The 25,453-nt window shown below is 37.8% G+C and overlaps 1 protein-coding gene across 1 annotated transcript in view; it reads left to right on the forward strand.

Annotated features, from left to right (window-relative positions):
• LOC104128275 (programmed cell death 6 interacting protein) overlaps positions 1 to 23,422 on the forward strand; it is a 41,246-nt gene extending 17,824 nt beyond the window's left edge. Inside the window, 15 exon segments of the mRNA XM_035896570.1 lie at positions 1,506 to 1,633; positions 2,205 to 2,358; positions 5,487 to 5,587; positions 7,888 to 8,004; positions 11,595 to 11,817; positions 12,715 to 12,838; positions 13,581 to 13,758; positions 14,144 to 14,255; positions 15,064 to 15,233; positions 16,160 to 16,408; positions 17,780 to 18,049; positions 18,829 to 18,851; positions 20,747 to 20,879; positions 21,249 to 21,472; positions 22,237 to 23,422. Of these exon segments, the coding sequence (XP_035752463.1) occupies positions 1,506 to 1,633; positions 2,205 to 2,358; positions 5,487 to 5,587; positions 7,888 to 8,004; positions 11,595 to 11,817; positions 12,715 to 12,838; positions 13,581 to 13,758; positions 14,144 to 14,255; positions 15,064 to 15,233; positions 16,160 to 16,408; positions 17,780 to 18,049; positions 18,829 to 18,851; positions 20,747 to 20,879; positions 21,249 to 21,472; positions 22,237 to 22,405 (2,375 nt within the window). The 3' untranslated portion in view covers positions 22,406 to 23,422.
• The last annotated feature ends 2,031 nt before the right edge of the window (positions 23,423 to 25,453 follow it).

Here is a 25,453-nt window from a genome sequence, read left to right on the forward strand (position 1 = left end):
TTTCCCTAAATCCCAAGTCTGTATTGCAGGGGTAGCTGACGGGTACTGTGGCTGCTTGAAAAGTGACCCACTTCACAGCATGCCATGTAATCCGAAATATGTTGGCTTAAGTTAATAGGTAGAGCTATAAACAGATGAGTCTGAGGAAAATCTATATTGCTAAACAGCTGTTCTCACTGTAGTGAATTACACTTGAGAAGCAGTCTGGAGTATAAAGTAATTCTGCATATAAAGTAATTTTGCACTTCAGAAACTTTAAAACCATGTTTTCTTCCCTTTCTTGTCTTTGCTTTAGTCTTTTGAATGATATGTAAGTTGTACAAGATCTTCTTTTTAGAAAAATTCTGGAAAATAAGCCAAGCAAGAAAGATTATCTAGATAAATAATATCTCGATGAAATACAGTGACTGTGTAACTTTTCACTCGGGGAAAAATGGCACATTTGTGGCTGCTTTTCTGAAAATTTAATGCAGGTCAGGGAGCACTAACGTAGAAACTTCAAGGATATGTTAGATAAACATGTAGCTGGATGTTAATGAAGTGAAACAAATGTGCCTCTCTAGTGCCTTTGTGTTTTAAGGATAACTTAGAATTTGTACGTGGGTTTGTGAAATTGAAAATCGACTAGTTGAGTTTTCTTTATTCCCCAAGAGGAGTGTCTAGACACTTTTTAACTGTAGTAGGAAACTAGTATCTGCAGTCTTTACATTTTCCAGCACTAGCATATGGCCAGTAACCTTTTGAAAGCAATTAATAGATTCAAAATGGTTCCTGTTCAGCTATCACTGTTTCTAGAAGTGTGTGCTCCATCCTGTGGGACTGTGAAGTACTACAGGAGCCGAGTCGATACAAACCACACTGTTGTCTTGTGGACTTTAAGTAAATCCTTAGCTGTTTCAGTACATGTATAACCAAGGTATTTGTCAGCATTTTCAGTCTGAAACAATAGCTTTGAGGTGAAAAATTCCGTGCATTTCAGTAGGTAGTGAAGACAGGGCGTGTAAATATGTTTGCCCTCAATGAGAGAAGGATATTTAATCTGCATTTGAGATGCAGTAAGAGCATGTAATTGGGAGGTTATTGCAAAGGGATTAATGTGTGAAAATCCATATTTCAGATGATACTTCAGTAACGCATGTGTTTATCTTCTGGAGACAAAAAGCTGCACTCTAGTTAGAAAGACTTTCAAATTATTTTGTGTATTGTGTAGATTTTCATTCTGTGGCTTTTATGCTTTATGCCACTCTATATTTTCTCACGTTGAAACATTTTCCGGAAGTACTAGATTAGACTGTGTAAAGTCTTCAGAATTAAGATGGCATTGACTTTAAATGTTCAGTAGTTCAGTATGATTGGGATTTGTGTGTTTTGTTTTGCTTTTTTTTGCTTGAAACTGTTGATATCTTGAAGTACAGATACTAATTGTGTTGGCCTCATCTGTAGGATGCTAGAGAACTGAAGTTTATTTTCTTAACAGTATGGGTAACTGTCTGTCTTGATTGCAGCTCTGGCAAGTTTGGGATATGAGAAGACCTGTGTTTTGTTCAACTGTGGAGCATTGGCAAGCCAGATTGCAGCAGAACAGAATCTAGATAATGATGAAGGACTGAAAGCTGCAGCTAAGCACTATCAGGTACAGAGGCTCCCTGCTTATGCTTAGGAATTCAGAAATATTAATCTTAGAACATCAAATAAGTATGTCTCAATTTTAAAGCTATGTATATACGTATTTTGCCTGTCTTAATTGCAAAGGTGGATCAGTGAAGTACCCGGACATGGCTCACATTTATTTACCAGCTTTGAAGGTTTTCATTCCATACAGTTCCCAATGCTCTTTCCCCCAAGTATGTTGGTAACAACCTTCAGCTTAAGATTTAATAATTTTAGCTAGTAAAAATTTTAGTTTTAACAAGTCATATGGTAATAATATCTTTCTTCTTTGTGGAACGCATTAAAATTTCCATGTTCTTATACCGTTGGGTGTAGCCAATATACCTTTACTTATAGTCTATCTTGATAAATGTGTTGGGGTAAGTGACTTCAAGAACAAGTCATGAGGAATTGCTTTTAGTGGCTAAATAATAAATGGGAGACCATACACCAGAAAAATGTCTTTTTTTTTTTTTTAATTGTTGTATGTATTATATTTGTAAGAGAAAAAATCTGGAGACATGAATGATAATATATTATTTTGTTTTACTTAGTTTGCGAGTGGTGCTTTCCAACACATTAAAGACACTGTTTTGTCAGCCTTGAATCGAGAACCTACAGTGGACATCTCTCCAGACACAGTTGGAACTCTAAGTCTTATTATGTTGGCTCAAGCCCAAGAAGTCTTTTTCTTGAAAGCTACAAGAGGTATATCTTAATTTTTGGCTTGTATATTTATGTCCTCATTACAACTTCCACAAAAGTTTACAAGTGTTTTAAGTTATTAAGAGCTTGCAAAGGGCCTTTCAGAAGTTTTTGGTTTTGCTTTCACTGATTGCCACCTGCACCCCCACCCCCCCCACGGAAGGTCATTAAACACAAACTTTAGATGCAACTTAAGAATTTGTCCAAGGTTCACCTGATGCTGCAGTTGTCCCATGTGCCTTTCCTTTCTTTTTATGTCCAAAATGATTAGTCTTCATCTTTATAGAGGATTTTGCTGGTTTATATTTTTTCCTCTTTCCCCTTGAGAACAAAAGATATTCTCTAAAAGAACTGACAGTACTAGAAATGGTGCATAGGAGTTTTACCACTACTCCCCTCTTCCTCTGTTCAGGGAATGATTTCATAAGAATTTGGAAAGCTATGACTGTGCTAGGAAACAAAGGAGATTTCCTAAGAGTTTAGGGGAAACAAGTTCTGTTTGATTGTTCCTGTTTTTAAGAGAGGAACTCTTTGACCTGGTCTAACTTTGAGAATGCCCCATTTATCTTGGGAAGTGAAATTCTGCAGGTGGAACAAAGAATTATGCCCCTAACTGTTAAAGGCTGATGGTGAACTACTGATTCAGAGGCTGCATGTTTTAATACAACTACTAAAGAACATACACTTAAAAGAATTTTCCTGTGGAACAGTACTATTTTCAGTACAAGATCTCTTACTCTTTGCTCTTCTGCTCTTCTCTCTGTATGTACAGCAAGTTGTGCATCTAGAAATTACAGATATCTAAAAGTAGAACTAAGGAGATAGAGGTCATGTGATTGCCCACCAACTCCTCTCTCTCCGCACGTTGTTTGGAATACAATGGAGGAAGACAAGGGTTATCTTAACCGGGATGTTTCTTCTCTTCACAGGGAAGATTCCTGAAAATTCTTGTAGCCTTACTGCCTTTAGGAGAGTCTCAAAGACAAACTGTTGTCCTTCAGCCAACTGATAAATTATGTTTGTGTTCTTTATCATGCTGGTAGCAGTATTTTAGTCTCTGGCTATTTGGACATTGCTTTGAAATACATTTGTGTAAGACATGGCTGAAACTTTTCTTCAGAGCACGAGCAGACATGTAACTCATTTTGCATGGGAAATAGATCCTTCTGTCATCTTCTTGGTTTCTTCTTATTCACAACATGGAAAAGATAAAGCAAGGCTAATCCAAAACCCTCATGTGCCCAGTGAACTAAAGATTCTTGTCACTACTCCCAGAACACAAGTCTGCCAGTGTTAGAAGGACAGTAAAGTCATCTGAATATGGAGGCTGTAGATTTTGGCAGTAAAGACATTTTATGAAGAATCATGTTTGATAACATGATTATCTTCAGAAACCTATTTTTCAAGTGGAAATGCTTAAGAGTTTGATCTGAAAACTCAAATTTAGCTTCTTGCTGCATTGGCTATTGACCTTACTTGCAATTTTCAGGTTTTTCTCTCATGTGAGACAGTCCATTTATCAGTTTATCAGCTGATAGTATTATTTCTGATAGAACTGAGTTTATTCATAAGTTGAAAGAAAGTGGAAGTGTTTGGCAAAAACCAAACTGGTCAGTCAAATCTAACTTCACTGCGTAACTACAGATCAATTCTTTAATTTCTGAGCCTTTCTTAATGCTTTAAGTCTGCATATGTTTGCTATTCCATCTGAAGGCTTGCACTGTAACCGCAATATTTTAAATATATGCGAGTGAAAACTAAAGCTTCTGATCATGAAAGATTTATTCTGAGCTGTCTGCATGGACAAATGAGTCTCCTGTAACATTTCCTTTGTTAATAGAAATGTAGTTAATATGGCAGTATTTTTTTCTTTCCTTCTCTATGAAGGAAGATGCAACTACCACTCACTAGGTGGGGCTAGAAAGACGATCTGTTTTGATCTTACTTGGTTTTATCAACTATTTAGTTCACTGGACAGAAATATTTTAGCAAAGAAGTAAGTTGCTAGATCTCATAAGCTCTTTTTCTCTCCGTTTGTCATCTAAATTCTGTTCCACAGTGAAAAGATCTTTCTAGCATACCTTAAATGCATTTCTCTTGAGGAAGGTAAATACATTACATCATAGGTCATGCCTGAAGTGTTGTAGGTAGATGTGTGAATATGCTGGAATGAGCAGCCCACTTGGGAATTCTTTTGATTTAATTTTGGCAATTAAGCATACTCTGCAGACTTCCTAATCTGCCTGTACCCCCCACTCATGCTTATCAATCTGGCAGTATATAAAAATCACCTGAGTCAGAGGATACTTGTTTGTAAGGGTAGCTATTTTAGAGTGGATGGCCGATGTTTGCATTGATTGCCTGCCGCCTTGGAAGGCTGAATTGCTAGTGCAGGCCAGAGGTGATTATAAAAGGAGGTAAAGATAGATGCAGCATGTTTCTATTTTAACAGTTTCAGCTTTAGGAACAGGGTGAGGATGTGAGGCCGGGAATACCACTGCTGCTAGGCACATGCAGCTCTGATATGGAGTAGTAGATACCACTTGGAGGAACTGTGGTTATTTATGTCTGGGGATGATGTTTCTGTACTTGCTGTAAGCTAACAGTGGCGTGGACTGCCGTGGAAAGGGCCAGTTCCTTCTCTTCTGTTGCACTTCTGCAAATTTTTGGGAGTCCTGACATGGAGTTGGGTTAGAGAACAGATCCTGCTGCAAATTAACTATTTGTTGCTAACTAGATTTCAGCTAAATTCTTTGACTATGGCTGCAGAAATGCTTGTGCTGCCACAAGGGGAGGGCTGGGAACAAGCTGTCAGAGTGGAACTTCGGTTTTTAGTGGCAGCTTACCATTGGTCTGAGGTAAAGCATCACCCTTGATCCTGTGTAAATGCCAGCAGCTGCCAAAAGGTTTCCTGGGCAACTGAATGAACCTTCAGTGTCGTGATTGAAGAAAATCTGGAAACTGCTGCTGGATGTCAAGAGAAGAATGGGATCCTACCTTTGAGCTATAATGTAAAGCTATACCTTTAGAATGCAGTTGTTGCTGTTTGAGGATGAAGTAATTTACCTGTTTGCTTGTAAAAACTGATGATAAATCATAATTGTTCTTTGTTTTTTCTCCCCTTGCCCCAGATAAAATGAAAGATGGTATCATAGCTAAACTAGCTAATCAAGCTGCAGATTACTATGGTGATGCTTACAAACAGTGTCAATATAAAGATACTTTGCCCAAGGTTAGTAATTCTCATGGGAATAATCTGGGATCTGCTGTTATTGTGAATAACTGTTATTGTTTATATTGTACTTGATGAAATACACTGGAAATGTATCCTGAAGAAAAGCTGACATACTGCTACATTTAAGGGAAATGAACCTGTAATTTGAAAAACGGTGATGAATCTGGGAGGCAAAAGATAGTGCATTGTTTTTAACTTAAGTAAAATCTTATTACATGAAGTGTGTTTACTTGCAACACATTTCATTTAAAGTGAACTTGAAATGTTTATGATAGCATTTAGGGTTGCCTTCTTAGTACTTAATGCCTTACTAAATCTGTTTTTCACACTAACACTTTCTAATGGGGTTTAATTGGCTTCTAGTCTCAATGTTTTCATGTGAAATTTGCTCTCCTGTTGACAGCATGAATACAGTGGTGCTGTTCACTTACCTGTTAATGAAAAACATGAGTGGAAGTCAGCGTGTCCTCTGTCCTTCTGCCTGCCTTCTCCTCTCTTCCACCCCAAAACAACTTGGTGCTTGTAAATTATCTCAGTTTAGTCTTGACTGTTCATTTGAGTGCTGTTGTTTTTGCAAGACGCAGAAGGATCTTTTTTTTTTCATGCTCTTTGAATATAAAACAAGTACTTTAAAAATGAGCTGGTTTTCAATGTGTCAACTATGTTTGAATCATAAAATAGTAGAAAACCTTTTATGCAGTGTTATATATGTAAAAGCTGGATAAAATTTACTTACCCTTGATTTGTCAGACTCTTGAAACTTATTTCTAGCTAGGTAGGAGATTGTCTACCATAGTGCTTTTTTTGTGAATGTCCCTGGGAAGCATCCCTTGTTAATTTGCAGTTATTTTTCATTCAGTAGTAGTTTCAAAACTCTAAAATAACTATTCCAGCTTGCAGTGGTCTTTCTTGTTACAAATAAAATGTGAAATATACTAGATTTACTAAAAATACAGGAGAAAACTTATTAAAAATATTTTTATCAGTGATAAATGGAAGTGTTTGATAACTTAATATGCTAGTCAAATAATTGCTGAAGTATTTGCTTAAGGCACTTTTATTCCCTCTGGGGGAAAAAAATTACGATTTTTTTTTTTTTTTTCCCCTCTGGTTTCTAATGCAGAATAGAATCTTGATAATGATAGGAATTGTGTAGGTAAGGGCTATGGTACTAAAGTGCATTATAGATGGGGCCGATTTCTCACTTAGGTATTATGTTTATGATTGATTTCTGAGAGGCAATGAGATATAATAAACCCATTGCCTTGTCTTTTGTTGTTGCGGACCTTTTTAAGCCATAGATCTGCACAGTAATCTGTCAACTGATTATTTGAAAGAACATAATAAGGTTTGCTGGTTCTGTGAGTTAACACCAGCTCTGAGAACAATTACATGTTTAGGAGTGCGAAGAGAGGTTGACTTGATGAGTCGGACTCCAGTTGTATGGCCTCCCAGACAGCTTTTTCTTCCCTGTTTTTGTTTTGTTTTGGTTTTTTCTTCAATCTCTGGGGGCAGCAAGTTTGCACAAATGTCAATAAGCGCGTCTTTATATACTGAGGTCTTTAAAACATCACTCTGGTTTTCCAGTGCTCCTTGATTTAAGAAATAAAACAGTAAGGCCAAATCCTTGATCAAAGACCATGCCTATACTGTGGGCTGCAGCATAATATTTTCTTCATGTCTTGGTTGGTACTCCTGCAAAGATAAGTGCATTTATATGGAAGTCTAAAAGTGGCTTTTAAATTGCTTTCCATGTCAATAGTTATCGGTCATCTTTATTTGTTCTTTGCTGTCATAATTTTAGAGTTGCTTTCTTGATAGCCCTGCTGCTGTTTTAAGTGTAATTGCTTTGTTAAATTAAAAAAAAAAAAAGAAAAAAGAGCAAAAGCCTGTCTTTCCCCCTCCCCCCCCTTTTCTTAAGAACTCTTTGTCTTGGCTTTGTCTTGGGGGCATTTGGGTGTGTTCTTGCAACTATCCTTTCTAATATATGCATGCACTTCTAATCTTTGAAGTAAATGTTGCGACTTCATGGCTTGAATATAAATTGTAGTTCATCTGAAATAATGGACACTAAGAATTTTGCAACAACAGATTAAGAAAAAAACAAGCCAAAACTGGATTCAATCCATGCAAAGTCACGTGGTCTCTGACATTTACCTCTAATGTTTTAACCTATCTAAACCATTAATTGGGTGATTCTAATTTCCTTTTCTTCTTCCTTTTTCTTCCTGCATCCCATGTTGTCTGTGGTGGTTAATGTGGTTGGACTTTCCCCTGGTCAGTATTTTTATTTCCAGGAGGTGTTTCCTGTTCTGGCTGCAAAGCACTGCATTATGCAGGCCAATGCAGAATATCATCAATCTATCCTGGCAAAACAGCAGAAGAAATTTGGTGAAGAAATTGGGAGATTACAGGTGGGTAAATTTTTTTCTTCTCTGGAAAAAAATATGGGATAACTTTAAATCCTGAAAAGTTAGCTCAGAGTTCTAAAATTCATATAACTAAGAATGAAACGTATTCAAAAATTGCAGAGCATGTTTATCAAATGAATCAAATTATTAGCAGCTGCAAAGATGAGAGGTATCTCTGTAGCTTTTATAAAGATGTATTTTAATGACTTTTGCGCAGTTTGATACTGCCTGACATGTTAAGCCTTTATCTTTATGTTTGTATAGGCTTCCTAGCTATACCAGCTATAGCTGGTATAACAGATTTGTTAATGAATTTTGCTATGTAATAATATTAAAAAATCCTCAAAACGTTAAAAATTCTGCCTGGTCTATACCTAACTCCTTTCTTGAAATCCTGATTTAAATCTGAATAAATCTTGAAAAACCTACAAATTGTCTTTAAAGATTTTTGCATCTGTATCTGGTTTCTAGTGGGACTCGGATATAGATGTTGTAATGAGTAAAGTCTTCTCAACTGCAGTAGGCATAAAAGGGCTAAAAATAACTACTTTCTTCAAGTCCCCTGGTCCTTGGTGGGGTGGGGTTGGGGAAATGCAGTGGTGCTTCGACTGACTTTGTGGGATCCATGTGCAATATTTATTTATTGATAGGCAGGAGAGTTGGGAGACTTTCATATAAGACTATTATGTTGACATTTTGAAGATTATCATTATGCTTTTATTGACTTGGTGCGGGATGGAGCTTGAAACTTTTTTGTATGCTTGCATGACAATTAAGTGCCTATATGAACTTCTAATATCAAGTTGTTATATTGTGACTACATTACTAGGTGATGGATGAAGGTGCACCTCTTGATTATTCTTGAGTTTCAAACCTGTATAGCAGATTTCTTTTTTTTAGGGCTCTACTGTAATAGAATTTTTTCGTGTGTTTGGTTTTTTTTTTTTTTTGGTTTTTTTTTTTTTTTAGTGCTCACCCTTGACAGGTCTGGCTATATCAAATTGACTGTTGTTGTTAAGTTGATAGTAGATTAGCTTGTGTCTGTGATTTTTCTTCATGTTGTGTTACAGGAAGTGTCCCTTCATGCTGAGTAGTTAAAGATTTTTTTTTTTTCTTTTTTTTAAATGAAGCCTGAAGGGAAATACTCCATTATTACTTACTTTAGGGAATCACAGAATCATAGAATCGTTTAGGTTGGAAAAGACCTTTAAGATCATCCAGTCCAACCGTTAACCTAACACTGCCATCCCACCACTAAACCATATCCCTAAGTACCTCATCTACCTGTCTTTTAAATATCTGCAGGGATGGGGACTCAACCACTTCCCTGGGCAGCCTGTTCCAATGCTTGACAACCCTTTCATTGACAAAAATTTTTCCGAATGTCCAACCTAAACCTGCCCTGGCAGTCCCCTCACCCTATTGCCCGTTACCAGGGAGAAGAGACCAACACCCACCTCGCTACAGCCTCCTTTCAGGTAGTTGCAGGAGGCGATAAGCCCTGCTTCATGAGTAGCATGTAGTCAGAAGTTAAAATCCTGTGTCGTCTTATTTAAAAGATTTAGTAAGATGAAACTTAAATCCTGTTCTCCATAGTTATTAAAGTACTGCTTCCATAATTAATCTAAATTAGAGGTTTAGTATCCTTTTTGATGCATTTTTGAAAAATGCAGTTGCTATAAAGTAATACTCTTTTTATTTCCCTTTTTAAAAGCTAGAACAAAGACGGATTATACTGGGGGGGAAGATTAATGTACATTCTTCCAAATTAAAGTATATATGCACACCACTGTTTCTTCTCCTCTCATTTTCTGTTTCTGGCAAATGCTAGTTAGACTGTAGTATTGTCTCAAACCAAAACTACTGTTTTGTGATTTATGGCACAATGGAAAGTGGCAAAAATCTCAGCAAATTTCAAATATGCTTCACTTATAATGTAGCTCAGGTTTCACTTGACAATCCCAGGAAGTTTGAGTTTTTGAATTGTGAGTTTATTTAAACCTTGACTGACACTGCTGCTTGGTATTTTGTTTTACACATTCACAACACAAATGTGATCAGGATAGAACAGATACAATCAAAATGATCTGCTTGAGGGGAGGAGGGCTCTGCAGAGAGACCTGGACAGGCTGGATCGATGGGCCGAGGCCAACTGCATGAGGTTCAACAAGGCCAAGTGCCGGGTCCTGCACTTTGGTCACAACAACCCCATGCAGCGCTACAGGCTTGGGGAAGAGTGGCTGGAAAGCTGCCTGGTGGAAAAGGACCTGGGGGTACTGGTTGACAGCCGGCTCAATATGAGCCAGCAGTGTGCCCAGGTGGCCAAGAAGGCCAATGGCATCCTGGCCTGTATCAGGAATAGTGTGACCAGCAGGACAAGGGAAGTCATCGTGCCCCTGTACTCGGTGCTGGTGAGGCCGCACCTCGAATACTGTGTTCAGTTTTGGGCCCCTCACTACAAGAAGGATGTTGCATTGCTGGAGCATGTCCAGAGGAGAGCAACCAAGCTGGTTGAGGGGTCTGGAGCACAAGTCATACGAGGAACGGCTGAGGGAACTGGGGTTGTTTAGTCTGGAGAAGAGGAGGCTGAGGGGAGACCTGATCGCCCTCTACAGCTACCTGAAAGGAGTCTGTAGTGAGGTGGGGGTCGGCCTCTTCTCCCTGGTAACAGATGATAGGACAAGGGGGGAATGGTTTGAAGCTGCGCCAGGGCAGGTTTAGGTTAGATATTAGGAAAAACTTCTTCACTGAAAGGGTTGTCAGGCTCTGGAATGGGCTGCCCAGGGAGGTGGTAGAGTCCCCATCCTTGGAGGTATTTAAAAGAAGGATAGATGAGGTGCTTAGGGATATGGTTTAGTGGTGGGATGGCAGGGTTAGGTTAACGGTTGGACTCGATGATCTTAAAGGTCTTTTCCAACCAAAGCGATTCTATGATTCTATGAAAAGACAATGTTTTGTCTTGCATCTCTTCTGCAGTAGGTTAGATGTAGGAAAACAGGATACCTCATGGTTGCATCTAGGCTGAGCAGACAGAAGTGAAGAGACAGCAGATCTTGTATTTTATTATAATTTGCAGTAGGATTCCAGCATAATTTCTGTAGCTTCTGAGCTCAGGGGTAGGTGGGTGTTAGTGGCAGATGTGAAAAGCAGGATGCTGGCCTCTTCCTTCATGAATGTGAGCAAGGGTTGAGAAACAATTTGCAGTACCTGCAAAAGCAAGGTGTGGGTTTCATGAACAACATGAAAATGACATGGTGGTGCTTTTATTTTTTTTGGGGTGAATGGGTGTTTGAAGTGTTACTGTCACTAATTCATGGTCACTTCTTTTGGATTTTGGGGAGTCATAGTGAGACTATAGTGAGGTAGTAACTTGGTTGCTTTTTTTTTGATGAGCTATTTTAATGAGTAAGATCTCCTTTTTCCTTTTTAATACATAATAGGAGAACATATTTCCTTAAGGAAATAATATTGATCATATATGTAGGTAGTAGTTACTTGGCTAACTGGGAAGCTCATCTGTTTTCCTAAGTATATAGGAACGGCAGAAAGAAAAGCTACTGTTTTAATTTTAACTGTATTTTTATTTCTTTTAGCATGCGGCAGACTTGGTGAAAACAGTGGCATCTCGTTATGATGAATATATAAATGTTAAAGATCTGGTTGACAAAATCAACCGTGCACTTACAGCTGCCAAAAAGGACAATGACTTTATTTACCATGACCGGGTTCCTGACCTGAAAGATTTGGAGTCCATTGGAAAAGCCAGTCTTGTGAAGTCTACTCCTGTTGTTGTTCCCCTCAGTCAGAAATTTACTGGTAAGTGAAGTGTTCGGAGTGCACAGGGTAGCTGTTACCTTGTGAAACACATGGCCACCAAAGTTAGTTTGTACCATGAAAAAGTAAATGTTTACTTTTGAATTGTATTAAGTGTACAGCAGTGTTTTTGAAAATTCCATTTATCTTTTCTACTTTGTTCTATATCCTGCCTAAGATAAAGAAGAATAGGTGTCTAGATGGAAAGGGCTTATCCTGATCTAGTTAAAGATGTCCCTGTTCGCTGCAGGGGAAGGGGGGGTTGGACTAGATGACCTCTAAAGGTCCCTTCCAACCCCAAAAATTCTATGGTTCTATGATATTCTACTGCTTGATGATAAAAAGGGAGGTACTTTTCAACCACAGGTTGAAAATCATTATCTGCAACGTGCCCTTCTCTTAAAGATTTTCTTAGCAACTGTATTTTCTATATTAAACCAACCTTTTTAATTTCAGAAGGAACACTGAGGGGAAGGTATCAAATTGTACAATCTTAACTGACCTAGTTGCTGGCCTTCCATAAAGCTGAAAAATTTCAGTTTGACTGTAGAGGGGAGTTCTGAAAAATGATCCTCTCTTCCCTTTCTCATTTTCTTCCTTTTAAAGAAGCAAAATTAGAAATTAATCCTTAAGGAAGACCTGGTTTGTAATCCTACAGTTGTTTTGAATATAATACATTTTCATTATTTCTAACTCTATTTCAGTCTTAAAAACTGAAATCTAAAGACCTGTAGAAATAGAATTTTTTTTATTTTAAGACATCTTGGGGAGTGGGGAAGAGTATCTTAAACTGTTTAGGTTAGTCTCTGTAGTACAACCTGTACAAAAGAGCTGTGAAGATGTTTGTGCCCTTTTATCTTCACTGTGCAACTTCAGTGATTTATACTACTTTAATTGCAGACCTGTTTGAGAAGATGGTTCCATTGCAAGTTCAGCAATCTGTGAGTGTTTATAACCAGAGAAAGGCAGATCTAGTAAACAGGTTAATAGCCCAGATGAGAGAAGCCACAAATCTGGCAAATGGGTAAGTATGGCTTGTTAAATTTCTCAAGTGGAGTTATGGAACAGCCTATAAACACTGGTCGCCTTGCAGCCTGCAGATACTCAGATTACAGCAGTGGGTTTTTATTACTATATGGTAGGCTGGCAAACTTAAGCCATAGCAGGAGTACTTAGAACTACTTTTCTGCGGATGTTAAGACTGAAAGCCTATTAAGAACGAATAGTATTTAATTTTCTTCATTCTTTCCTCATTTTTTAGGAGTCTGGCACTTGCTCAGAAAAAGTTTCAGTACCATTAATCTAGAAGGATTTTCACATTCCAGTGGTCAGCTTGATTGCACCAGTGGCTTAATCATGATATTTTTTTCCCCCAAAAATTTTGTTCTTTAAAATACTTAATGATGATACAAAATTATATCAAGCTGAAAGATAGGAATGTAACTCAAGGCAGTTGGTTCTTTATGTACCAGGTAGTTATTACTGAAAATGTTTGTCATATTTTGTAAGTGCTAGAAGATGAGGATTTGCTTAGCTTTTTATGAGCTTTGAAATGTTTGGTGGGTTGGGTTTTTGGTTTTGGTTTTTTTTTTTTGGGAGGTATACACTAGGAATAAGTTCACAGTTTTCAGTTTGAAATTTTTGTCCAGGAGTATTTTATACTCTGTTTCCATTATAATTGACTGTGTGATTGTTTGTTTGGATAGCAGTGACTATTAGGCTAAATTGTACAAACACGTTGCTATTTAACCTGCTGACTTTTTCAGTGTGTTGGCTTCCCTCAATCTTCCTGCTGCTATCGAAGATGTGTCTGGTGATACTGTTCCTCAGTCTATTTTGAACAAGTCGAAGTCTGTGATTGAACAGGGAGGAATTCAAACTGTTGATCAGCTGATCAAAGATCTGCCTGAACTGCTACAAAGAAACAAAGAAATTTTAGATGAAGTAAGCTCAGCAACTGCTAACACTAAAACATTCTTAAACACCACCGCTGAACTTTTTTTTTCTCTTTAAATGGCAGTAGAAAAAGTGTGTGATTATCCAAAATGCTTGTAACTTTAATAGTACTTTAAAAATAAGCTGTGTGTGTTTAGTCCATACAAAAACCGTGCTGTCACATGCGGATTTTGAGGTGGGGGGGGGAGGGGGGGAAACAACATTCCAAAGAAATTTGGATGATTTGTGCCTTTCATGCCTGTTTGGTTTTTTGCCAAATTAAATTTGTAAAGGATGTATAAGCATTCTTTATATTTTCTATACTACCTGTATATTTTGTAGCTATTTCATGTTCAGAACAGCTTATAATGCATGTAACATTTTACTCTTGTAGTCACTAAGACTATTAGATGAAGAAGAAACTACAGACAGTGACCTGCGAACAAAATTCAAAGAACGCTGGCAGAGAACACCATCTAATGAACTCTATAAGCCTTTAAGGGCAGGTAAAGTTAATGTTTTATGCTTTGAATTCTGAGGATGGTCTAAAAATGTCCATTCTCATTGTGTAAATTAAAGTAGTTTTTAATGCTCCGGTAATGTCTTTAGAGATACATGTTTCGGTTTAGGAGAGATTATGCCAAAATATCCTTACTGCAATCTGCACCATTATTTGGAGTTGAGAGATGATGTGATAGCAGAGAATTTGCTGCTGCTTTTGTACCCTTGGAGTGCACCTGCATGCTAAAGTTTCAGAAAGCGTATGTAATGAAAAATTGCTGCACTCCCAAGAATCTGGTTGCAGTTACCTCTTAAATACTTTAGTGTATTTCTTTTTATATATTAACCTTTTTTTTTTTTTATTTCCCATCAAGGTGTTACTTTCTCTTTGATTTGGTGTTCTGGTTTGTTTGGTTTTTTTCCCCAGCGGTTAGTCAAAGTACTTGGGACCATCACTATAGCATGGATTTTGTGCACTTAATGTGTATTGTTTTGAAGCTAACAAGGGACTGTTACCACTGCCTTAGTTTGGCAAAGTTACAGGGGTTTAAATCTGGGGAGTAGCTCAAGCCAGTGTTAATTCATATACTTTTAAATGCTTCTCTGGAGAATGAATATAGGTGCCTAGTTTATGCACTATTTAAAACATAACTTAGAACCTTAAGTATTATAAGTCTTAATAACATCATAATGTGCAGGCTCATAAAAATAAATGAAAATTTGCTGAAGAGTGTGAAAACTGCTCTGATGCAAGACTCGGATAAAACAAGTTTGGAAATTATATAACCACCGTTTTTTAACTTCCACCACCAGAGGGAGCCAATTACCATAATATTTTGAATAAAGCTGTGCAAGCAGATGGCCAAGTTAAAGAGCGCTATCAGTCTCACCGGGATATGATTGCACTTCTGTGTAAGCCAGAGTCAGAACTCAACGCGGCCATTCCTTCTGCCAACCCAGCAAAAACATTACAAGGAAGTGAGGTAAAGTATTGACATTTGTCTCTATTTTGAATAGAAGTGCTATTCGTCTAACAAAGTAAATTTACGTGAACTGGTGTGGAAGCCGATACTTAGCTGCTCTTGTTTCTGTCACAATTGATAGAGGAGGTAACTAACATTTGGAAAAGAAGTTGTCTTTTTGTTTAAATTCTGCTTGAGTATATTTTGTTACACTTAGTGTGAGCAAGTTCAATCGCCATGGACAGCAAGGCTGTTTGACTATTATAAAAGGAGCAATCCTTGATGAATATTTTTGTTACGTAGGGTGGTGGGGTGTAGTGCTCAGGTTCTTGGGGCAAAAATTCTGCTTGAGTATATTTTGTTACACTTAGTGTGAGCAAGTTCAATCGCCATGGACAGCAAGGCTGTTTGACTATTATAAAAGGAGCAATCCTTGATGAATATTTTTGTTACGTAGGGTGGTGGGTGTAGTGCTCAGGTTCTTGGGGCAATTAGGCAATGTAAAAGGCACGGCCCAGTATTTTAAAGTATTAGGCAATTACACCAACTTGCTTTCTAAGAAAGTCATGGCTCATCTGCAGCAATATGATTATTTTTCTCATAGGAGCGATCTGAAGTCAGTGTTTTTGACTGCCATTTTTAGAATGTCCTACCAGAAGGTATCTGACCAGTGTTTAGAAAAATAGATTTTAAAATTGTTGTAGTAATTCAGTATTATAAGTGGAAGCAAATCTTTAGAGGAGACTACAGCTTGGGAAATGCTTGAAGATTTCTATTTTGTTGCATTCTGACCTGGTTTGTCATGTTTAACACATTTATAAACAAATACTCATGCAGTAGCATTGCCAGCATCAGTGAGAGGAGTGCAGGATAGGAACAAGTAATAGAGTATACTTGCGCAATAATTCCTCTAAATGTGCTAACTTCTGACAATTTTTATTGCCTAGGTTGTTAACGTCTTAAGAACTTTGCTGGCCAATCTGGATGAAGTTAAGAAGGAGAGAGAACAACTAGAAAATGACCTGAAATCTGTAAATTTTGACATGACAAGCAAATTCCTGACTGCTCTTGCGCAGGATGGTGCTATAAATGAGGAGGCTATCTCTGTGACCGAGTTGGACAGAATTTATGGAAGTCACACACAGAAAGTGCAAGAGTCCCTAAAAAAGCAGGAAGAACTTCTCAAAAACATTCAGGTACAACACCTTGTATGTCTTCCTCTTAAACGAAAGAACGATGATTCCTCTACCTCTCCAGTACTTTAGAAATCTCACTTTGCTTTCTACTCTGTTTTGCTTGTTACTCTGTCATAGGCCAGTCGATATTCCTTTACTCCTCTGATCGACAAAAAACACGGGGGGGAGTGGGGGTGTGTGTTGTGTTCACTGGAAAGAAATGCGAACTTTTAGCAGACTGTCCCAGAGCTCCAGTGTAAATTCTCTTGGACCTTTTCTTGGCCCAATTCTGCAGGTGGCTTTACTCTTGAAAGAAGCTTAACTGGTGTATTAAGAAGGTTTTGGTTTTGTTTTGGTTTTTCCCCTTACCCCATCTTAATACTTCTTTCTGGGATAACAGGAGACCTGTCTTTACTGTCTACTAGAAGGCATTTTGAGTCTCTGAAGTACGTTTTGATTTATTCCTAATTGCTATTTACAATGTACTTGACTTCCAGCATGTGCAAAGCTCATCAAAGTAAAAATGAATGAGAATTTCCCGAAGTTGATTTGTAAATTCAGCCTTAATTTGTCAGTAATACTAGAGATAGGTACCTGAAACACCTGACAAAAGAGGAAGTCTTAGTGCTTGGACAAGTGACAGTCGTGGCTTGAGTAATGATGGGGCCTACTTGTGCGCACGATTAGTTGCAACTTCTGACTGCAACTTGCATTTGCAAGAATAAGGAGACTTTTCCAAAAGGGAAAAAATTGTTTCTAAATGGCCGTATGGCCCATGTTTATAAAGGATTTTATCTTTTAACATACATAAAATCTTGATGGATATTACATTGATGCTTGAATGTTGTGCAGTGCAAGTCTGACTGCTTCTGGCAGCTGAAGTAGCCTTTTTAAGTTTGCTTGTTTGTTTATTTTCCCCAAAGAAAGGAGATGTAGGTGATCCTTCTGACAGTTTTCCACTTCCCTGTCCTTTTAATAGCTTGCCAAGGTCAACCAAATTTGAGGTAGTGCTTCTTAAAAATACTAACTTTCAGTATGATTTCATGAATATCAATGGAAGGTAGTACAGAAGAGAGCCTAATTAGTAGTATAGCCTCTGAAGGAGAGTCTGCATTATGAACTTGAGAATTAGCTGAAGGCACCCTACAACAGAACAGATAATTAGCTGATACCTGCTGCCAGTGAGTTAATATATGTATAGTTTTGAAATAGCCATTGCACTTGGCAGATAGCAAGTATCAGGAAGTACCATATGTGGCTGGAAGGTGAGGAAAGGCAGGTATTGGGAAGAGGGTGTAGAAGCAATGTGCAAGAGGAAGAAAAAAGAAACAGAACCTTACATGGGCATAAGTTGCACTATTTCCACTGCTTATTTTTTTCCCTTCTTTTAAGAATGCACATCAGGATTTTTCAAAGATGAAACAATCAAACAATGAATCTAATTTACGAGAAGAAGTTTTGAAGAACTTGGCTGTAGCAAATGACAACTTTGTGGAACTTGTAGCCAATTTAAAAGAAGGCACAAAGGTATAGTAATGCTTAAGGGATTGGAAGAACTTTTCTTAAAATTTTTATTACACAGTGAGGTGTGAATCAAAAATCATAGTAAACTTTGCAAATATGCTACATGAGAGGTGCATTTCTGAGGATTTTACTACTGAAGTGAGGACAGAGTTGCTTGAATTTTGATTTAGACAGCTGTGAAATGCTTCTTTGTTCCTATCTGAAAAGTAAGCTTTTCTGAGCCTTGCTTTATATTAAAATAGGAAAAGGTGTTAATTACAGCAGAGTAACTGGTGCTGAAGTACCCAGATGAGCCACTTTATCTGAAGAATTCTTTCATCTGTTCTCCCATGGTATTTAATCACCTTATCAAATTTGGGTTTTATATACTGCTCCTGCATACAGGAGAAGAGATGAGGAGGGCTTTATTTAGCTTGCTTTTTTGATCTGGGCTTTTGGAAGGAGTTTTACTGCTTCTGTATTAAGTACTTTTGCAGGTTTATTGATAGCTCACTAGAGGAGAAAAGAAAATACAACTCTGAGATGTCTGTATAAATGAAATGCGTGGAACTTACTGAAGGCAATAAAATTAAAATATATATCTTTTAAAAATAAATAGTTAATTATCACAAGTGATCTAGTTTTGTTCTGGCTTTAATACATTTTCTAGTTGTTTTAAACTACTTTTATATTTACACAGACACACACATATATATAAAAAAATTGTATGATATTACAGGGCTGGACAACAGCTGAGTAATATTTATTTTTGAAAAGCAGAATAAAATGCTCTAGCAGACTTTACTGGAATGGGAGGTTCTGGGCACTGTAATAATAGAATGCCTATAACTGGATCAATATGTAGAAATATGCTAGCGTGGAGTCTGAAAATATTGATTGAGCATGTTGGGTTTTTTTTTTCTTCACTAGTTCACAAGACTGAAAGAGATGAACTGCTCAAGTAAGGCTTCAGTAGTTTGGTTAAGTGTTTATCAGAAATTAATCTTTGGGGATGTGTTTATTATGGTACTTGATGAAATGAGAAGGGGAGGATGGGTATATTAAGACTATCACTACTTCTTTGCCGTAATGCTAACCCCGCTCTAGCCTCCCCTGCTAAGATAGGTTTTACTGCTGCATGTGAACTGTTCACTGACATGAAACTCTGTTAACGTTAGGGACAATGATCACATTTGGGACACTTGTAGTATATGTCTACAAAATACGTTTCTTGGTGCACCCAAACCACAGTTTGAGCAAATAGAATGTGTGTTTTGCCCCTTCCCCCTGCCACCCCCAGCCCCCCAAATATTGACCGGGGGTTACGTCTTCACTTAGTGAAAATAAATTTGTTTAGATGGTTTCTCATTTAGAACTATAGATATTCTCCCCCTACCCCCAATGGTTGCCCATTGGAGGATCAGTTTTAATAGTGTTTTAAGCTTCACATTTAATGTGTTTGGTCACTTTGTGGTTACAACATACTTTACTCTGAAAAGTACCACTGTTCTATAAGCTATTGCTCTTTGCAGCGTAATTTTAAGAAGGAAATTTACTTCCATCCCAACATCTTCGAAGATGTTAAGTTTTGGTTTTGTTAGTTTAAGTATAATACAGTGTTGAATAGTTACCCCACTATTTGTAACAAACAGTTTGAGATACATACACTCATATGTAACACAGCATCCAGACAGTATTTCCAGGTTTTTCTCCATAATTCCTTTTTACTGCAGGGGTAACTGTGAGGACGGTTTTCTTACTGTTTTTGTTAGTCTTGTTTTTTTCTACAAAAGTTGCCAGTTTTATTCTCCTCCTTTGGAGTTCACTTTGGCATACTATATAATAGGAGCCTGTAGTTTGTTGCTAACTAGGCTATATACCTTTGCTAGTCTCCCCTCTGCTGTTTCAGAATGCCAGCTATCAAGTTTTAGCTGTTAGATATTGCTTGCCTATTAAGCAGGACTGTCTGAAATTTTAAGTGCTTCCTAAAGACTCTCTGAAGAATCTGCCCAATCTCAAATACTGAGTCTTTGCATTGGGAAATGCACTGCATTACTCTGAACATGTAACTTAGAACTCCTTTCTTGGAGTTTTCATTACAAGCTGACTGTAAAATTATGCAGTTTAATGGCAGCTTGTATACAACATGACACCAAAGCCTCCTTGTATCTTACCAAGAGTCATTCCAATGGTAGAGATAACAGAATAGAGAACTTGAAAGCTTGTGTACTGAGCTATTCGGGTTTCTGCCAGGGTTTTTTTTTTTTTTTATAGTTATGCTTACCCAGATATAAATGATATTGCAGACTATCTGGTGGACTTTTTCACAGAATCGCAGAATGGCAAGCATTGGAAAGGGCCTTGGGAGATCATCTAGTCCAACCCTCCTGCATGCAATATTACTTACTCTAGGGCAATCTACAATCAATACGACATTGCTTTTCTTCTGTATTTGAGCATTTCTTTACTTGTCAAAATTACTGAAATTTACTTTTATCCTTTTCCATAGCCTTGCAGCTTCCTTAGGTTCTTGGGAAAGCTTCGAAGTTGCTAAATGTTCTGACTATTCTGTAATTTCTGATCCCAAAGCTCTTGGCTAATTCAGTGATCTATATCCAGTATTGACTTGGAACATAAAGGCATTATTAGAAAATAAATGTAACAGTTAATCAGAGGATTGGCTAGAGGATTGTTTCTGTGGAAGTGATTCGGACTCCAGATACAGTTTGAGCTAGCTCAGTGAGCATGCTGTAAATACTAGATTTTTTCTGTGGCATCTTTTTAGCTTAGCTTGCTGAAGTGTGTAACAAACAATTTTTAAACTAAGCTGTGTGTTTGGTTGTTTGTTTTTAATAGAGATTTGCAGCAAAGCATTGCTAGGGAGCCCAGTGCTCCCTCTATTCCTCTGCCTACTTACCAGACCACATCAGCTGGAGGAAGTAAGCCTGCTGCATCGTCGACTCCTACTCCAGCACCCAGAACCATGGTGGTAAATACATGCTATGGAATTAGTGGGTTGAAAATAGAAGGCCCGTACTTTGGGACTCCAAACTGATCTGTAATTTGTGTATATCACTCCTTAATGTATTCGTGTATTTGGAAATGTGTTGAAGTGAAATAGAGGGCAAAGTCTAAAGACTTTGCAGAGAGGTGTATTATGTACTATTTGTATTCACAATTTATAGATTTGAAATGGAAAGCTTATTGCTTTTTAGATGCTTTCCATTATTACCTGTATAGAGTAAATATAGAACGTTCATTTAAAATGAAAATAAAAATCAACCAATCGTATAAAGACAGCTTTTGATCCCCAGACATCCAGAAAGAAGCTCCAACTTAATTCACTTTCTTTTGTTAGGGGACTAAACCGCAGCCACCAGCACGGCCACCACCACCAGTGATTTCTGCAGCAAGCAGTTCCTCTTCTGGATCAGCGCCCTCTGGAACAGCTGCAGCTCCGTCTCCTGCTCCTGCTCCTGCTCCTACTCCTACTCCTACTCCAGGAGCCAGCGCACCTGCGGCAAGCACTGCACCTTCACAGGCACAGGGACCTCCTTACCCAACTTATCCAGGTTACCCAGGGTAAGCTATGGGAATACTTAAGCAGTTCTTTGTTATCCCGTTATCTAAAAGCATTTGTTTGTTGCATGTGACATTTTAAAATCAGTTATTGTTATAAAGATGTGTTTAGTGTTTGAGGCAAGATTTTTTTATTTTTTTTTTTTTAAGTTTTAATCATGTAGTTCTTGGAATCATTTGCTGCTACCATTTGTTGGGGGGTCATTTTAGGTTTTGTAGTTTGGCTTTTTTAAAGGAAAAGGGAGATAGGACTAAAGTTCCTTAACTGTGGTTTGTGGACTATTGCCAGCCCTTGCATAATCAGTTGGTGGTGTTTATCTCAAAAATGTTGGCATATCTCATTTTTCAAATCTTGGTATCTTGCTAAAGATGATGAAAAATACAGAAGTTGTTCCAGTTGAGGAGTGTGCTTTCTTCTCATACTTTTTTCATCTTTCTGGAGTCATCATGAGGAATAGAAGGCAGCTGCTCTCTCCTTCAGTAGCAGGCTCAGCAAATGTTCAAATATGTACAATGATACTAAACATAAGAGAATCAATTTAGATCAGTTCTAGTTCCAGCAAGTTGCCTTCACTCCACCTTCTGCCTGCATTGCTGTTCCACACATTATAATTTTTTTCATGTTTGATCCTTGAAAGTTACCACACTTTCTGCTGCACAAAAAAGGAAAATGAAAGGAAAGCATTTGTGATGATTGCATGTCTTTTGTATCTATTAATAAGTTATTTGCAATTTAACATCAGCAAATATGCTTTCCCCCTCCACAGGTATTGCCAGATGCCAGTGCCAATGGGCTATAATCCATACATGTATGGTCAGTATAATCTGCCATATGCACCCTCACCTGTGTATCAAAACCCTGGACAAGCACCGTATCCGGCACCTCAACAACCTGGATACCCTTTTCCTCAACAGCCTTATTACCCTCAGCAATAATGTATCTGCAAAGAAGTTCTGCTTGTGAAAATTTGGGAGAAATTGGCAATAAGCATACTAAAACTTCTAGCTTCCGTTAACGTACCGTACTGAACTATATGCAGTCTATAACTCCTGTTCATTGTTAACTGCTCAAAAATGTCTAGATCAGTTCTTGATTACACTAAACACTTTGAGAGGTCTGCTGCAGTGGTTTAGACTGTAGAGTAATGCCAGAATTAAAGCCTAATTCAGTGGTCTGAAAATGTACACTACATGTTGGCTAGACCAAAATATTTCTTTGCAAAAATCCTATAAGTAACAAATGGGTTCAGATGAGAAAAATGAAGCAGTGCGTGCACTGGGTGTGATATATTCTATGGAACCATATAGCATTTCCTTCTATACGCTATTGGTTTGTATTTTTTTGAGTTTAGTTAAAATACGCTATTTTGTCTAATAATCAAGGCCTTGTAAATCATCAGTAAAAAAAATAAATTAGTTAGAATGGCTTAAACACCTGGCATTCTCATTACCGTAAAAATGTGTTTTGTGTGTCTGTATATTCTTTCATTTGTCCCTTGACTTGAATAACATAAAGATAACTTCTCAAGTGTTTAGCCTTACAACTGAATTTCTTCTATTTTCCCTTGATTCTGCATTTTTGTGACAGAATCTATAATTAACCATTTAAATCTTGGTAGATGAAGTCTTGCAGGTAAAATTTTCCTATAACTTTTAAGTGTACTGGACTAAAATGTGTTCGTTACTGTTTTAAAAGAATAGTTACTCTCATCTCCAGAATACTGCTTAAAAGAAGGGAGATCAGGGTCCCAGGACCAGTGAGTGGTTGATCTCACCTATGTTTTCCAAGGAAACGTTGATCAGAAATGTGTTATGGTTCAAGATAGGGCAACTAATGCTTGTTAGAGCTTTTCAGATTATGCTTATAAATTATTGGGTTTTTTTCCCCTTAAAAAAACTAATTTATTCCCTCAGGGAGCTTGTTATCAGTGGAGAAATACTTTTTTTGGTGGGGAAAAAAAATAATATCTTGTAAATTAAAGCACATGGAATATTTACTTTTGGATCCATCTTCTCGAGGGACTAACAACCTTGCACTATATTTTGCATTATATAACGATGAATATACATTTGTGGTTAATGGCTTCTACCAAATATTTGCTAATCATCTTTCAGTCTTTTTTTTTTTTTTAACATGCTTGTCTAATGAGGGACTCTCCATTACTTTAGCCCTTGACACAAGTTACTTGGTTCTGTGGGACAGTTAATTTCCCGAGTGCTTCATACGAGATGTTCTGGTCTTACAGAATAGCTATCACAGTACCTGTGTTAAATGTTACTGCTTTGTTTTTCTGTTTAAGTGCCTGATTAAAATATCGAGGTATATTTTAATGTAGGGGTTTAGAGGGTGTCAGTTACTGTAGCATCTGGGTGGAAACCTCACTGGATCTTGAATACTCTTCCTCATAAGGAAAGCAGAATACGTATCCATTCTTTCTGTCTCAAGTTCTTCTTGCTAGGCAATCACTCCGATTGCTTTGTGGAGACTACTTGTCTTTAGTACTCCCTGCCCCCTGTAGAAAATGCGGATCAAAAGGTAAAAATAAGCATCCCTCCTAGAACATGAGTATCTAATTCTAAACAAATTTATTAACCCTGTAGAACCACAGTGATGCTGGGGAACAGGATGAAGTAAGGGGATACAGCACTGTAGAGACAAGCGTGCGCAAGGACAGGTGCTTTGCGTTTCTCTATAAACGTTGCTGAATGGGGTGGCACAGGAACCTCTCCAGTTTTTTCCCCTGATGACAATATGCAAGAGGCAAGCGAAGACAATGAGCAAAAGCTAGGAAGATAACTGTTTGGAACCAGCAATCAGAACCTGGTTGTACTCTAACTGGAAAAACAGTAGCTTTCCACTAATTTCACTGTGTCAATGTGAGCAAGTGCAAGTCTAATGCAACCTTTTAAGTTCTTAAAGTTTCTAGTACGCTATGGGCTGTAGATTTTTCAGTTTGCGCATTAGATGCATTTGAGCTATTGTATAAGTAAGTTTGTTTCAATTGTGCCTCGATTTATAAAACTTACTTTAATGCTGTATTAAAATGTAACTCGTTCAGCATAAAGATTCCTAGAACTGAAATTTACTTTTTAAAATTTCGTAGATCTGGAACCACTGTTAGAACATATTTTTTTTTTCCCAGTTGTGTTACTGCTTGCTTTAGTCTGCTATTATTTGAATATGTATAGAAGTCTATGCATTACACTCAGTTTTCACATGACCATTTTTCTCCTTTTTTTTTTTTTTTCTAAAGAGAATGGAAAAATTCAGACACATGTATGTACCTGCTTTTAAGCATGCAGCTGTCATGACTTTGGTTGAAATGTTATCTTGTTCTTCTATAGTTTATTAAAAAAAAATCAGTTAGAAAACCCAATTTCATGGCTTTTCTCTTGAGTCTCTTGGCTTTGGACAAGTGTTACCTTAGAAAGGATGGAAATAAGTTATGGGCCCCCCAATAAGTTTGTGCTGTGGCAAAGGCACTCAGCTACTGCGTGAAACGGTAGCCTGTGTATATGCAGGTCCTTTACGGTACAGCCGCTGCTCTGTAATAACAGCTGTGTTTAAATCCTGGTAGTTGTGTTTATTTCCAAAGCTGATGGTTTTGATTATGAGAGGAGGGAAATGGTAAGGTCCTTCTGCCTTCAGAAATTGATTCAAAATTTGTTTTCATGATCTCTCCTATGAGGAATGGCTGAGGGAGCTGGGCTTGTTTAGCCTGGAGAAGAGTGAGAGGGAATCTCAAATACTTACAAATATCTTAAGGGTGGATGTCACGAGGACGGAGCCAGACTCTTCGCAGTGGTGCCCACTGAGAGGACAAGGGGCAATGGGCACAAATTGAAACTGAAGAGGTTTCAGTTGAATATGAGGAAGATCATCTTTACCTTGAGGGTGACAGAGCACTGGAACAGGCTGCCTGGGGTGTGTGGAGTCTCCTTCTCTGGAGATATTCAAAGCTTGCCTGGACGATGTCCTGTGCA

The sequence above is a fragment of the Egretta garzetta genome, unplaced genomic scaffold (genome assembly GCF_000687185.1).
Source record: "Egretta garzetta isolate BGI_Z169 unplaced genomic scaffold, ASM68718v1 scaffold170, whole genome shotgun sequence".
NCBI classification, from domain to species: Eukaryota; Metazoa; Chordata; class Aves; order Pelecaniformes; family Ardeidae; genus Egretta; species Egretta garzetta.